The 14,216-nt window shown below is 39.3% G+C and overlaps 2 protein-coding genes across 2 annotated transcripts; both read right to left on the bottom strand.

Annotated features, from left to right (window-relative positions):
- Positions 1-248: 248 nt before the first annotated feature.
- LOC105441728 (antigen WC1.1-like) lies at positions 249-2,334 on the bottom strand. Its single transcript, XM_011673134.2, has 2 exons — positions 2,033-2,334; positions 249-1,142 (listed from the first exon to the last, which is right to left on the bottom strand). The coding sequence occupies exons 1-2, from the start codon at positions 2,286-2,288 to the stop codon at positions 649-651; spliced, it is 750 nt and encodes a 249-aa protein (XP_011671436.1). The 5' UTR covers positions 2,289-2,334; the 3' UTR covers positions 249-648.
- A 141-nt stretch (positions 2,335-2,475) lies between these two features.
- LOC115923372 (deleted in malignant brain tumors 1 protein-like) lies at positions 2,476-7,333 on the bottom strand. The gene is made up of 6 exons (XM_030983857.1): positions 7,147-7,333; positions 6,034-6,354; positions 5,442-5,743; positions 4,712-5,021; positions 3,171-3,277; positions 2,476-2,562 (listed from the first exon to the last, which is right to left on the bottom strand). Exons 1-6 carry the CDS (start codon positions 7,331-7,333, stop codon positions 2,476-2,478), a joined length of 1,314 nt encoding a protein of 437 aa, XP_030839717.1.
- Positions 7,334-14,216: the final 6,883 nt, after the last annotated feature.

Below are 14,216 nucleotides of genomic sequence, written 5' to 3'. Positions count from 1 at the left end.
CGGGGTAATAATATATATCTGTAAAGCGCATTGAGAGGGCCTGCGGTCCTGAAATGCGCCATATAAGGACGAACTCTTATTATTATTATTATTATTATTATCATAATTTAGTAAGCAAGCTTCCATTTACTCCTGTGGACTTTCTCAAGCCGAATGGTTCTTCACCCCTTTGGGATCACAGGAGCGAAGGTAGGTGATATTGACTAGCCAGAGTGTATATTCAGTGAAGGATTAATCCTTTTGATCCAGATGGATCATACGTGGCTGTAATCGGCGCTATTTACATCCAGAATAATTATTATAACTGCTGTTATCCTTTGAAATTATTACGACACTTTTTTTTTGTATTAGGCCTGGTACCTGTACTTTTAACCATTAATTGGTTATAAAAAGACATTAACATTATTTATAAAGATATAGAGTGAAGAAAAAAAAATGAAATTAGCATTTGAAACCATGTATCTAGAGTGAATTTTAAATTCTCAATGCCATATATACAGTTCAGATAACAATTATTATAAAAACCGGTAGCCTTCTGTGCTTGCTTTGTGAGAATCCGTCTTCTCGTGACGGTTTCATTTACTTGTATCAAATGCAACTTCATACTCTGGTGGTTTCATCCTGTACACCAGACGCCTTGACGTCGGTCTATGAGAGATCGTCTCCCATATAAACAGATTCCTCGGCAGCGGCTGGAACATCTTCTGGCGCATCCGACCCCAGTTCGAGAGAGGGAATACACACATCATCTTTCACCGCAGAGGGCGCGAGGTATTCTGATTCCATAGACATGTACAGGTGCTTCCTCTCTTCATCGATATCATCAAGGCCTCCATCTTCTGGTTTGGGGCTTTGGTAGATGAACATTGTCTCGGCTGGTTTCACATCTCTTTTCATTGAAACCCTGGGCAATGTCAACGGCCTGTTTGGTGGGTTCGGAGGAACCTGGATACCCTCGCCTTGTGCCAGGTCCTTCGTTGGTCCAGTGGTCTTCGACACTGCAAATGGTACAGGATTCTCCTCGGCTCTGTCCTTGGTCTTCTTTCGTCGATAGTAGACCAGTGATGCCACACCGATAATGATCAGTAGCATGATGCTGGATCCGACCACTGCACCCACGATCATCTTAACTGACATACCACCTGGCAAAGTTGACCAGAGGGAAATGAGCGGATAACATGAGTTTGATATCAATAATGGAAATGGGTGAATTAAGTCCTTAAACCTTAAACCTTAAACCTTAAATTGTACTAAGTAATACATTGGTCAATTATGGACCGACCTCGACGTTAAAACAAAAATCTAGTGAAATCCCATTAAACTTGAAGTGTATGATGTAAGTTTATATTTTTGGCTATATAAAATACATAGTTTCAACACTGAGCCCCGATAGGCCTCAAAAGTATAATAAACAATTTGGTTTTCAGCAAATATAAATGAACTTAGTACATAGGATGGTAAAATATTAGAAAACAAAATCAATCATCGCAATTGTTTTCATTTATTTATAGGTTTTTATTAATTCAAGTGTCATAGATTGAAATTATAATACTGTGACTTGGTCAAAGATGACTTTGATTATGTTTTGAGGACGATCTACTTGATCCTTGAAAATATTGAAAATATTTACAAATATTACAAATTTACAGACATACATATTTCTAAAAATACAAGTTAAAAAGGATTTCTTCTTGTCAACATTCCATTTTCTTTTTTCTGTTCTAACGTATTTGTTTTATTGTTGTTATCCCTTTTCATTTTTTTTAAAAAATACAACTTCTTATCTATATTTGGATTGAAATGCACAAATAACTCGTCTATCCTTGAAATGTTCCTCAATTCTATTTTATTAAGAAATATATTATAATAGCATTTACAGTTAATTTCTCACTTTATGTGATACTGTAATATGCCTTTTCATGCTATTGGTTCTTAATTGGAAATGATAAATAAATAAATAGATTAAAAAACGAATTAATGAAAAATATTAGCTGTATGCAACACGTAAGAACTACTAGGCGGTATAGTTTACCTTTATCATCACAAACGACACTGGCGTCCTCAATATGAGCGCAGTTGTGCTCACCAATACCCCTATGTTTACAGTCCGTAAGACGAGACTCTGTTCCTGCGCACTGAACTTCGTCCAAGAAGATGTCTCCGGCTCCTTTGCCAAAGTAAGCTGATCCTGGAGCCTTCAAGGCACCTTGAAACCCAAGCATTCTGCACACGACCGTTGCGTCTAGGATGTCCCATTGGTCGTGGCAGATAGTTCCCCATACACCCATGTGCTGTATTTCGACCCGACCTTCAGCGTCACTGGATCCTCCTACAAGACGAACTGCTCGGATCAGATGGGAGGAAATAGAAAAGAATATTTAATAAAAATGGCTCCTATTCCTTTGCCAAAGTAAGCTGATCCTAGAGCCTTCAAGGCACCTTGAAACCCAAGCATTCTGCACGCGACCGTAGCGTCTAGGATGTCCCATTGGTCGTGGCAGATAGTTCCCCATACACCCATGTGCTGTATTTCAACCCGACCTTCAGCGTCACTGGATCATCCTACAAGACGAACTGCTCGGATCAGATGGGAAGAAATAGAAAATAATATTTAATAAAAAATGGCTCCTATTCCTTTGCCAAAGTAAGCTGATCTTGGAGCCTTCAAAGCACCTTGAAACCCAAGCATTCTGCACACGACTGTAGCGTCCAGGATGTCCCATTGGTCGTGGAAATAGTTCCCCATACACCCATGTGCTGTACTTCGACCCGACCTTCAGCGTCACTGGATCCTCCTACAAGCCGAACTGCTCCGATCAGATGTGAGGAAATAGAAAATAATATTTAATGAAAATGGCTCCTATTCCTTTGCCAAAGTAAGCTGATCCTAGAGCCTTCAAGGCACCTTGAAACCCAGGCATTCTGCACGCGACCGTAGCGTCTAGGATGTCCCATTGGTCGTGGCAAATAGTTCCCCATACACCCATGTGCTGTACTTCGACCCGACCTTCAGCGTCACTGGATCCTCCTACAAGCCGAACTGCTCCGATCAGATGTGAGGAAATAGAAAATAATATTTAATGAAAATGGCTCCTTATTTCTTTGCCAAAGTAAGCTGATCCTAGAGCCTTCAAGGCCGCACCTTGAAACCCAAGCATTCTGCACGCGACCGTAGCGTCTAGGATGTCCCATTGGTCGTGGCAAATAGTTCCCCATACACCCATGTGCTGTATTTCGACCCGACCTTCAGCGTCACTGGATCCTCCTACAAGACGAACTGCTCGGATCAGATGTGAGGAAATAGAAAATAATATTTAATGAAAATGGCTCCTATTCCTTTGCCAAAGTAAGCTGCTCGGATCAGATGGGAGGAAATAGAAATGAATATTTGATGCAAGAGGAATTAACTCATCTCTGATAAATATTCCATGATTGCTATAAGGGGCTAACAATTCAAACGATGTATGGAGTTGGGATTATATTGCAGGCACTGAAGTATATGATAACAGAACAATTATAGGCCTACATGATATTTGCTTACGATTGAATGGTCATCAACTTAGTTAATCACAACACCAACGCAAAATTCTTCAAGAAATCAAGGACAATATCAGTATCATAATATACTGCCTTTAGTCAGAAATCCTGTTCGCATTTAGTAATATGTCATTGTCCAGGGGGGTGTTTCACAAAGATCTTAAGTAGAACTTAACACTAACTTGGACTTAAAAATTATGGACAGCCATTGGAGCCTTAAAATGAAATATATTCAAAAGCAGAAATTCAAGTATTTTAGACTTTTTATAAATTCCACATCCAGAATATTAATCTCCTTGATGATAGAAGATATGAATGATTTGAATCAACATTTTATGCCATTCCAAATAACTTTTATAAAATGTTTTCAAAGATGGTAACGGCTTTCCATAATTTGTAAGTCCAACTTGGAGATAAGTTCAACTTAGAATCTTTGTGAAACACCCCCCTGGTGTAGGTAGTCTTTACGATTATGTTCTTACTAAAAAAAAGAGGGGAAAATGGCTGAGGTGTTCCTGATCCAAACAAGCTCCATGTCATTCTTGTGAATGACCTGACCGTCTAGATTCAAATCAGGTATTTGTCAGTCCAAGTAAGGCTGAGTACACCTAAGGATTTTTTTTTAACGTAACTACCTCTGGCAAGTGAAACCTTCTATTACAATACAAATCAAATTGAAGGGCAGTTTATTTAAGCGAGTAATTATGTAATGCCATTTTCACACGAGGCATCATTTCTCTGACGTAGGATTACGTCAGCGACTGGCAAGAGTTTTGACGCACCAAATGAAGGCGACAACGTACAAACATGATTGCAAAATGAACAGAACAAGCATGGAGTTGAATTTACTGTTGTATGTGCTACTTTCATTCATATGCCTGATTAGCTGTTATCCTGCCACAGGGCTAATCCCCAATGTGCCAAGCCACAACCCCCCCCCCCCCCAGTGCCCAGTTTATTTTGAGATAATCGGATTAACGCGGTGGTACTATCAATAGCGCGTGCGAAACACCAGGCACAGTACAATGGGCATGAACAATAACTGCTTGCAAACATGCAAGAAGCAGCGAAGCGGTAGCTTGCTCGTGTGTACAAAGCACTATAACGGTAGCGTGAAAGCAACCTTATGGCAGGATATGAGTTAACAACAATAACGAAAAATTACACCTCGTACCGTTGGAATAGCAGATGACACCGGCATCTTTCTCATGGTCGCACACATTGCTCCCGAATCCTGCATGCAAACACTCTGCAAGGTGGTCCTCTCTTCCCCTGCAACGGACACCTTCCAGAATGCTGTCACCGGAACCCTTACCGAATCTAGCAGAATGCGTTGCTTCCATAGCACCGTCGAAGTCTAGCATTCGACATAGGACCGTCGCATCTCTGATATCCCAATCGCTATCACAGATGGTCCCCCAGGACCCGTCGTAAAGGACTTCCACTCTACCTTCGGCATCGTCGACGCTGCCTATGAGTCGAACCTGGAACGGATCTAGGGTGGCAAAAATTAGATACATCTTCTATTAACAAACTAAAAATCCAACAACAATTTTGGTATGGATCCTTTGAAGAACTAATTCTAAGACTAACTCATCCGCCCTCCCGATAGTAATCCCACTATGACACCGTCCTTGTCCTGGTAGACAAGTATAGCTTCGAAAATTTGTTAAGACTGCACTAAAACTATTAACAAAATCTAACAAACTGAGTATCAGCTAGATACTCAATTATTGTTCGGGTTAATTTTACTTAGCTAATTATCCTGAGGTAAATTTGTACAGGAATGATTATCAGTTATTAGGTTTAGGCTTTTGGTCAGGATGTGATTCAATTTAATAGCGCCAGGAATCGTATTACGTGGGTAGTTGGAACATCGTACCTGTCCCCGAGAAGCATCTAACCCCTGCGTCGTTGGCATGTTCACAGTTATGGACGCCAACCCCTCGATGGTAGCAGTCTGCTATCTTATCCTCTGTTCCGTCGCAACCGAGACTATCAAGGAGAATCCCGCCAGAACCCTGGCCGTACGCCGCAGCACGAGGTGCGGCCAATGCACCGTCAAAGCCCAACATTCGGCAAACGACTTTGGCTTCTTTGAAGTCCCAGTTGTTGTCGCAGACTGTTTCCCAAGACCCGTCGTAGAAGATCTCTACCCTTCCTTCTGAAACGGCTGGCCCTCCGATGAGACGCACTTTGAAGGGGTCTGTTGGAATAGAATAGTTCAGCTTTCATCAAAGGTGATCTTAGAAACCGTACTTAAGAAATAGAGAGCGGGTAACAGGTGGGTGCTACAGGATTGCGATAACAGGGCTACAACCAAATTCCTTTTTAGACACAAAGAATATTGAGGACTTTACATGAGGTTAAATTTCCACTGCATGATGCATTACACATTAATACCTGGAATCGTCTTGCCACGTATATTATATTCCAAATATCATGTTATAAAGAAAAATTAAAATTCAAAATCTGATTCTAACAGGATGTCCTTACCTCCAGAGAAGCAACTGACACCTGCGTCTTCACCGTGGTCGCAATCATGTACACCAACGCCATTGTGAGAACACTCCGCCAGATTGTCTTCTGATCCATCACAAGTGACTCCATCAAGCAGAACATTGCCGGATCCTCGACCGAAGGAAGCGTTACCCGGCGCGGCCAAAGCACCTTCAAACCCAAGCATTCTGCAAACGACCGTTGCGTCTTTGAGGCCCCAGGCATCATCGCAGATGGTTCCCCAAGATCCGTCGTACATCACCTCCACCCGGCCCTCGGTCACGGAGGTTCCTCCGACAAGGCGAACGCGGAAAGGAGCTATAGATCGAATGGAAGTGTGCCCATGAATTATTTTGATGCGATCTTAAAAACTGTCAGTAGTTCAGGGTACTGTTCATAATTATGCTTTCATTTGGCTATAGTGTCAATTTTGTATGCGTTTGTTAGAAAATTACATTTTCCCAAATTTCCAGTCAGGCAAAAAAAAACATGCCTTTTAAGAAGCCTTCATGTCAGTGCTTGCAGAACGGCGGGGTTTGGGGCTCGAGCCCTCCTCACTTTTTTGAAAAGTATGTTAAAGAGAAAAAGAGAGAACTTAGAGAAAGAAAGAAGGTATCAAAATTCACTCATCTGACCGTAATCAAATACCTAAAACCCCTGAGCTAATAGGGGCTCCACCCCCTGGACCCCACCAAGGGCCCTAAGGAGGGCCCCTGAATGCTCATCTGACCTTAATTAAATATATTAAACCCCTGAGCTTCCAGGGGCTCCGCCCCGGGACCCCTGCCAATTAGTGACCTGTCAGTGTCACAAATAAGGTATCAAAATATGCTCATCTGACCTAGATTAATTGCCGAAAGAGCCCTCGGAGCTTCCAGGATCCCCGCCCCTGGATCCCACGCCAATTTATGCTCCACTTGCTACGCTCACTAATCTGATCGTTAATACTCCACTTTGAAAACGTTCCGCGGGGCCTGCATGTAACATGCCCTCCCCAAACGTTTTTGCTCAGTATACGCCACTGCCCCTGAAAGGTGAGCCCCGCTGGAATGTTTACCCCCCCCCCCCCCCTACCGAAACTGCTTCCGGCGCGCCTGCAATAGACCATACCTTCTGAGTAGCAAATGGCACCAGCATTCTCGGCTTGTGTACACCCTTTTGCACCCATCACTTTTGGGCAATCTAGAAGATGATCTTCTGTACCGACACAGTCAACACTATCCCAAGAGTAATTTCCAGAGCCCTGTCCGAAGGTAGCATTGCCCGGTGCTGACAGAGCGCCATCATACTCCAGCATTCTGCAGAAGACCCGAGCATTGTTTAGACTCCATCCGTCATCGCAAACAATTAGCCGTTTCCCTTTGAAAATGATCTCGACTCTACCCTCTGAAGCGATGGATCCATCAACGAGGAAAACCTGGAAAGTATCTGAAATTGAACAAAAGAGAATGCTTTCAAAAGATAGTTGTAAAAACATGGTGTACATTAATCATGTTAATACAACTAAGACAGGCTCCCCGTAAACTAATTCATGCTAGTATAACTTCAGAAAAAAGTAAAATCATCGGGGAAATGCAAATTAGTGTGCAGGGTAATACATTCAAACGTTTATTTTGAAGACCCCTTTTAATAAAACAGTCTTCCCCTAATTCATTTGCTTACCACGAAACACTAGTCAATGAAATTGTTATCAATTTTTCAAATGCTATTCGATGTTATAATTTCGTCGTCTTATTCACAATGCTAAATATTATACTGCAAAACAAGGAATAGATTTGCAAATACCCGTTTTTTTTCAAATTAAAAGCTGCAAGAATAATATCCAAAGTATTGTTCTAATGCTTCCTTTGCTCACGAATACAAGTTATTTCTAATCACGTTAATATATTGTGTAAATAATATATAACGAAATTGATCTCAAATTCGTTTACAAAATATAAGAATAGTTGGCTAAGCGCCGAATAAAGTAATTCTCTTGCTACAAACACAAGGATCGTTATTGGTGGGATATTCACGACCACCACCCCCTCCCCTCCCTCCCGAAGCCTTGGTCCAGAGGTGAATTGCCGTTTAGTCTATCACCACTGCAGTTCGTCTACTACCCAATTAGTCTTTTCTCATATGTTCTACACCCAGCCCATCTACGCCTCCTCGTGGTCTAATAATCATTTCGTCTACTTATCATTTGGTCTAGTTGCCATTTAGGCTAATAGTCATTTTGGTCTAATTTCCATATGGTCTGAAATCCAATTAGTCTAATACCCATCTGGTTTATTTGTCATTAAGTCTAATGGCCAATTAGTCTAATTCCCAGTATGCCTAATGCTTATTTCGTCTACCATCCTTAAGGTCTAATAATCATTTGATGATTATTTTTTATTGATGATTAAAGGATCATTAGACCATATGAATTATCGAAAATATGGTCATTAGGCAAACTGGGAATTGGACCGTCTGAAAATTAGTCTAGACTAAATGAGCAATAGACCAAGTGGTTACTAGACTTATTAGAGATAATACCAAATAGAAATTAGACCGAATGACTATTATCCTAAATGGTCATTAGACCAAATGATAGGTAGACGAACTGGTTGTAGACCAAATGACAATAACCCGGTCCAGATACGCCACTGAGCAAATGCGAGCAATTTAATAAATAGGAGCAGTAACAACGAGTCTAGTTGATGAAATACACTTAAAATCAAAACACATTTATGGTTGAGGAAATAAATTGTGCTGCGAATAGAACTGATATCGAAAGTAATGTAAGTTATTCATCTTGATTACGACCAGTGCAAATGTAAAACGAAAAGAAAGATCTTCCATCACTAAATGACAACCAGAAAGTAATGTAAGTTATTCATCTTGATTACGACCAGTGCAAATGTAAAACGAAAAGAAAGATCTTCCATCACTAAATGACAACCATTATCTTTTATTTACATACTTTGCGCCATATCATGGTAGCTAATTTAGGTCGAATTACTGTGATTAATTTAAGATTGGCAGCTCCATATCGTGTATCACCGGAAATGTTGCCTTGCGAAACCGCAGCATCTTAGCCCATAGGTATCATTGCAAAGTACAGCGGTTCAGGCTTCGAGTTCTTATATATTCTCTTTTCTTAAAAAAAAAAAAAAACTACAGATGGAATATGAAATATATACCTATCTGTCCGTCTATCTATCTGTTTATCTGTCTGTCTTTCTGTATGTCTTTACGTGTGTTCATCTATTTATAATTCTAGTGGGGTTTGGGACACATGACTAGCTTCATCCCTCTATCGAAAGGCGAATAAAATTATGTTCACACAGCATTTCAAAAAGCATTTAAAGAGGCACAAAAGAACTGCTGAGTATTTTTATTTTTCACCTACACTTCTTCCTTTATTTTTTTATCTCTACCCGACGCCCAAGCTCCCGTCCCTCTTCTCTTTAACTCTCTCTCTCTCTCTCTCTCTTCTCTCTCTCTCTCTCTCTCTCACACACACGCACACACGCACGCACGCACACACACATAGGCACCTCTCCCATCTCCATCACACACTTTTTTGTTTTTTGTAATTTTGTTTTTTGCTCCAAATGTAATACGCTTTCAATATTTATTGTTTATACATTATAACTGAGCAACAAATAAACTTAAAGTACATAAACATATTTATAAGTCAGTTTTACATGTTATTCACTTATATAAAGAAAAAACTTTAACAAATCTGGCGGTTATTTTACCTGGTACAAAGTCCTGCCCCCCCCCCCGATCCCTCACACAAACACACCCACCCCCCCCCCCACACACACACACACACACTACTCACTCAGTGGATGTCTGCTAACATTCTCAACTCAAGAAATGTAATATATAAGTAAGTTAACCAGGCTGCAAAATAGAGTTAAACTTTAACAAGCCCACGGTGGAGAGGAAAACAAATCTTGATTAACACTAAGCTGCTCCCCCTTTAGAAAATTAAATCCCAGCTTTCCCATTTTAATGGTTATTTTCTGATCCTCATCTGTATAATTAAAAATGGGTTTCTTCATCTTTTCTAAAGTTGTTACTTCCCCCCCCCCCCCTCCCAGGTCTTGACATAAAAATAACATACTTCACCATGAAAATTATAGTATTACAGATTTTTGTATTATATATGAACTACCTGCCAACCCAACAAATATATCTTGCCATTCTAAATCTTTAATTCCATCTAACTCAAAAGTTGTACAAAAGCCTGCCATATCCTTTGAACGCTCCCGCAAGATAAAAATAAATGTATGATTTGATTTGATTGATTTATTAATTTTTGTTTCATTTTCATTTTCCTTTGCAGTTTCACAAATATCAAACAAACAACATTTAACAAATCATTGCAAATTTTACACGTGACAAAAGCGTACATGTAGAATAAAGTAAGGCTGGCTGTAACTAATCGAAAACATCAAACAGGAGGGTTGACAAAGTAAGCAAAGCTTGATGGCATGACTACCCTCAATGGATACATAATAATACAAGTTTCGAGAAAAAACAATATTGGTAAAAAGGGAAAGAGAGAGAGAAAAAAAAATAGAGGGGTGTACATCAAGATTCACAGATGTATGTGGTAGTTGGATTTCAATTTGATACATGAAGATAAACAAGAAGATGTACATTTTAATTTTTGAATGTTTCTATTTCCTGTTTACAAAACGAACATAAACTGTCACCAACACACCAACCCACACCAACCCAACCAATAATCATCCCATTGTTTTAAAGAGAAGGTTGAGTTCTGGGAAGAGGTGAAAAATAATTTGTGAGCATTACTCATTCTTATTATGCAAGTGTGGAAGAACATCAGATAAGACATGTTCCCTGAAAAGTATGGCTCTTCAAATGCCTTCATATTCTAAATATGCATGTAACATCGTAAAAATCGGGGGGCCGGCTTTTTACGCCACGTAACTTTACCAAGACTTGGCCAAATTTCATATCATTTTGATGATTCCAGAACCTTGCAATACACACAAATGCTTATATGCTAGATGATCAACCTTTTCTGGTCGGTTCCACACCGTTTCTTTCACAATTCAATCGCATGACCAGAACTCAACTTCATCTTTAAGCAAATAAATTGCTTTATTCGCCGCTCAATAGATTGGAAGGGAAGGGCGATTGACTTTCTTTTATTCAATCTATTTTTATACAGTGCGTCCCAGAAAAAACGAATTCGAGAATGATGATGATCGATGTTTTATCATAACTCTATTAATCACAATTATAATTAATAAATGACACACATTTGTAAAGCTTATATCCTCCTCTTTCATTTGATGCAACTCATATAATGCATATTTCACGCATGAGTGATTAAAAGCAATTTGAAGGAAGGAAACCAAAAAGTCATTTGGCGGGCGGTATCTGAATTTCGAAGAAAAAAAATCACATTTCTAGGAAGTTCATTTTCTGCCCTATACAACCTCAACCAGGAAAAATGAGGCAGGAATAACAAAGTTCTGTTTGTTTAAAGTAATGCTTGCGTTTCCATAATTTGATTAAACGAAATCGTTTTCAATAGCTGCCTGCCGTAGAAATAAAGATATTTATCAAAAGTCTTCATGCATGGCTGATTGTCAACGAAACGGAGTAGTGAGAAAAAATGATGAAAGCTAATTGATAGACCCTACTGCATGGACCGGTCTACGCTATACAACGATCCAATATAGACCGCTGCGGCAGCGACTCCAGAGGTACTGTTCGTTTGCTTCCTAAACTCATCGCAATTTTTACTCGTGATGCTATAGCTACAGGAACCATTCCTGATGTTAATTAATTAATCTATGTTTGAGGAGATTAGTTAGAACAAAGAAATAAGAAGGGCGCTCATTTTACTTTGCTTTACAGGTAATGTGTCGTCAATTTCCACAGGTAATGTGTCGTCAATTTCCACCTTGTCTTATTTATAAAGTTTGGCTACCTTACCCCCACTTTAATTAATCTTGTTGCGGGATAAGTCGCACTGCGACCGCTCAGGAAGACGATGAAAAATCGCGCTCAATTTACATGATCTTTGCTGTTTTTAGCAACAATTTCAAATGATGATTATTTAGCTTTTTAAATGAAAAGTAATTATTGTTATCTCTTATTTGGGGTGGAATTTTGCTGAGGGGCTACTTGCTTTCTTGCCTCTTCAAAATACTCCAGTGCTTTTCCTCCAGAATGCATGTCTTTGTTTTATTAATGATTTTGTATAAAATCATTATAAAAAGCTATTGTGACATGGTCAGTGAATTATATTGACAAAACATTGTTCTTACCGTATTCGCTTCCCTCTGTATACACCTGGTTTAATATTGACACCAGAAATAGAAGAATTAAAGCTTGTAAATGAGCCATTGCTGAAGTGGATTTATATGTAGTGCTGATCTGTTGAAATGAAAATGATAAATAGATCTCTTATCAGGTTATCAAGAACGTTTGAGTGATAAGTGCATACTCGTCATCTGAGTGGCTGTTGACTGATGTAATGAATATTCATATCGCCCGTATAACATCATTCGTGTATCCTAGCTCCACCCAAACCAAATCATTTGTTTTATCATGATTAACTTAATGCAATCGAAACTTGAATATAGGCCTTTATAAGATAATGAAGCGGATCCTAATTAATGATTAGTTGATCGACGGGAGCGTACACGTGACCAGGCATTTATTTTGCCTAACACTTAATTTTACTAAATAAATGACCGGTCATTAGTAAAATCATGTTATAAAACATCATGTTAATGCCCTTACAACTGTATATTATTTGTATAATACCTCAGTCTATGCTTTTACGGGCAGGAGTCTGGAGATACCCCCACACCGCCCCCCCCCCCCACCCATGTCTAAACTGGACCAACTCGAATCTCGCTTCAGAGAAGATAAAATAAAGAGAAAGATAGAGAGAGGAGAGAGGGAGAGAGACGGATAGAGACAGATAGAACGAGAAAAAAAACAATAAAACAAATTATTTTAAAAATATGTTGGGATTTTTCGTTTATCCTCCTCACCTCCATCTCCACCCCCCCCCCCCCCCCAGGCCCCCACCCCTGCCAGCCCAGCTTTCCCCTCAAATCTTTCTGACTTTCCTGGATCCGCCTCTGTTAACAAGTTTGTAGAAACATCGTCACTTCACACCTACACAATATTTATTCTCTCTCATGTACTTTTATTTTGATCTACATCACAAGTGACCGTTTCTATTTGATGGCGTAGAGTATGTAAGGCATTAAGGGGTACTGGTATCTTCCATCCGCCCCCTTTTCTTTCTTTCTTTCTCTCTCTCTCTCTCTCTCTCTCTCTCTCTCTCTCTCTTGTATTGACGTGAAGTACACATGGGATTCGGAGTTATACGGACAAAGTGAATAGCGGGGGCCTGTGCACGACCCTTGTACCCCCCCCCCCCGCCCCAGTCATAGCACTTTTGTTTTCAACTCTTAGCAACCAAAACGAATATAGATGATTGAACAATCTTTATTCATTACTTTGACAGTATACGAAACAAAAAACCCTCAAATGAATTTCACTTTCTTTATCGAAGACAATGTTGGACGGATAGACAATACTTATTGAGATGAATTTGTATAATGGAATGATTGATAGATTGATATAAGATGATGTGCGCGTGTGCTTTTGCTTTACTATGCTTGATTTGTGTTACAAGTTTTCAAACTACCTTCACATGGAGGTGGATTTTTCACGCACAATGCTTTAGAAAATTAATGAATTTTAATATATGAAGCCGGTTTTTTTTAATTTGATTTGATTTGATTTGATTTGATTTATTTATTTCTGTTTGATTTTCTTTTTCTTTTGCATTTTTACAAATATATAACAAACAAATATTGCAAATTTACACATGACAAAAGAATATAAATAAGGTAAGGCTGGGTGTAACTAATCGAGAACATCAAACAGGAGGGTTGACAAAATAAGCAAAGCTTGATAGTATGACTACCCTCAAAGGATACATAATAATACAAATATGGAGGAACAAAATATTTCTTCCGTATTTTGCACAGGATTACCAAACCCCAACCATTAAATAGCAATTGGATCAATATTGCGATAACAAAAATCAAATCTTATATTATACGGGCAGTCTACATAAAAAAAGTGATAAATAATGTAGCTCATTATGTATATGTGATATATGGTTTTAATCCAAGAAA

The sequence above is a fragment of the Strongylocentrotus purpuratus genome, unplaced genomic scaffold, assembly GCF_000002235.5.
Source record: "Strongylocentrotus purpuratus isolate Spur 01 unplaced genomic scaffold, Spur_5.0 spur5_scaffold_13, whole genome shotgun sequence".
Lineage (NCBI taxonomy): Eukaryota > Metazoa > Echinodermata > Echinoidea > Camarodonta > Strongylocentrotidae > Strongylocentrotus > Strongylocentrotus purpuratus.
Note: the sequence above shows the minus strand (reverse complement) of the source record. Positions and strands in the feature narration are given on the sequence as shown.

Excerpts from the sequence above, each read along its gene's own strand:
- LOC105441728 (XM_011673134.2), bottom strand. The coding sequence starts at position 2,288 with ATGGGTGTATGGGGAACTATCTGCCACGACCAATGGGACATCCTAGAC. Across the intron at positions 1,143-2,032 it reads TGTCGTTTGTGATGATAAAG|GTGGTATGTCAGTTAAGATG; the intron begins GTAAACTATACC and ends CAACTTTGCCAG.
- LOC115923372 (XM_030983857.1), bottom strand. The coding sequence starts at position 7,333 with ATGCTGGAGTATGATGGCGCTCTGTCAGCACCGGGCAATGCTACCTTC. Across the intron at positions 6,355-7,146 it reads TGCCATTTGCTACTCAGAAG|CTCCTTTCCGCGTTCGCCTT; the intron begins GTATGGTCTATT and ends TTCGATCTATAG. Across the intron at positions 5,744-6,033 it reads TGTCAGTTGCTTCTCTGGAG|ACCCCTTCAAAGTGCGTCTC; the intron begins GTAAGGACATCC and ends CTATTCCAACAG.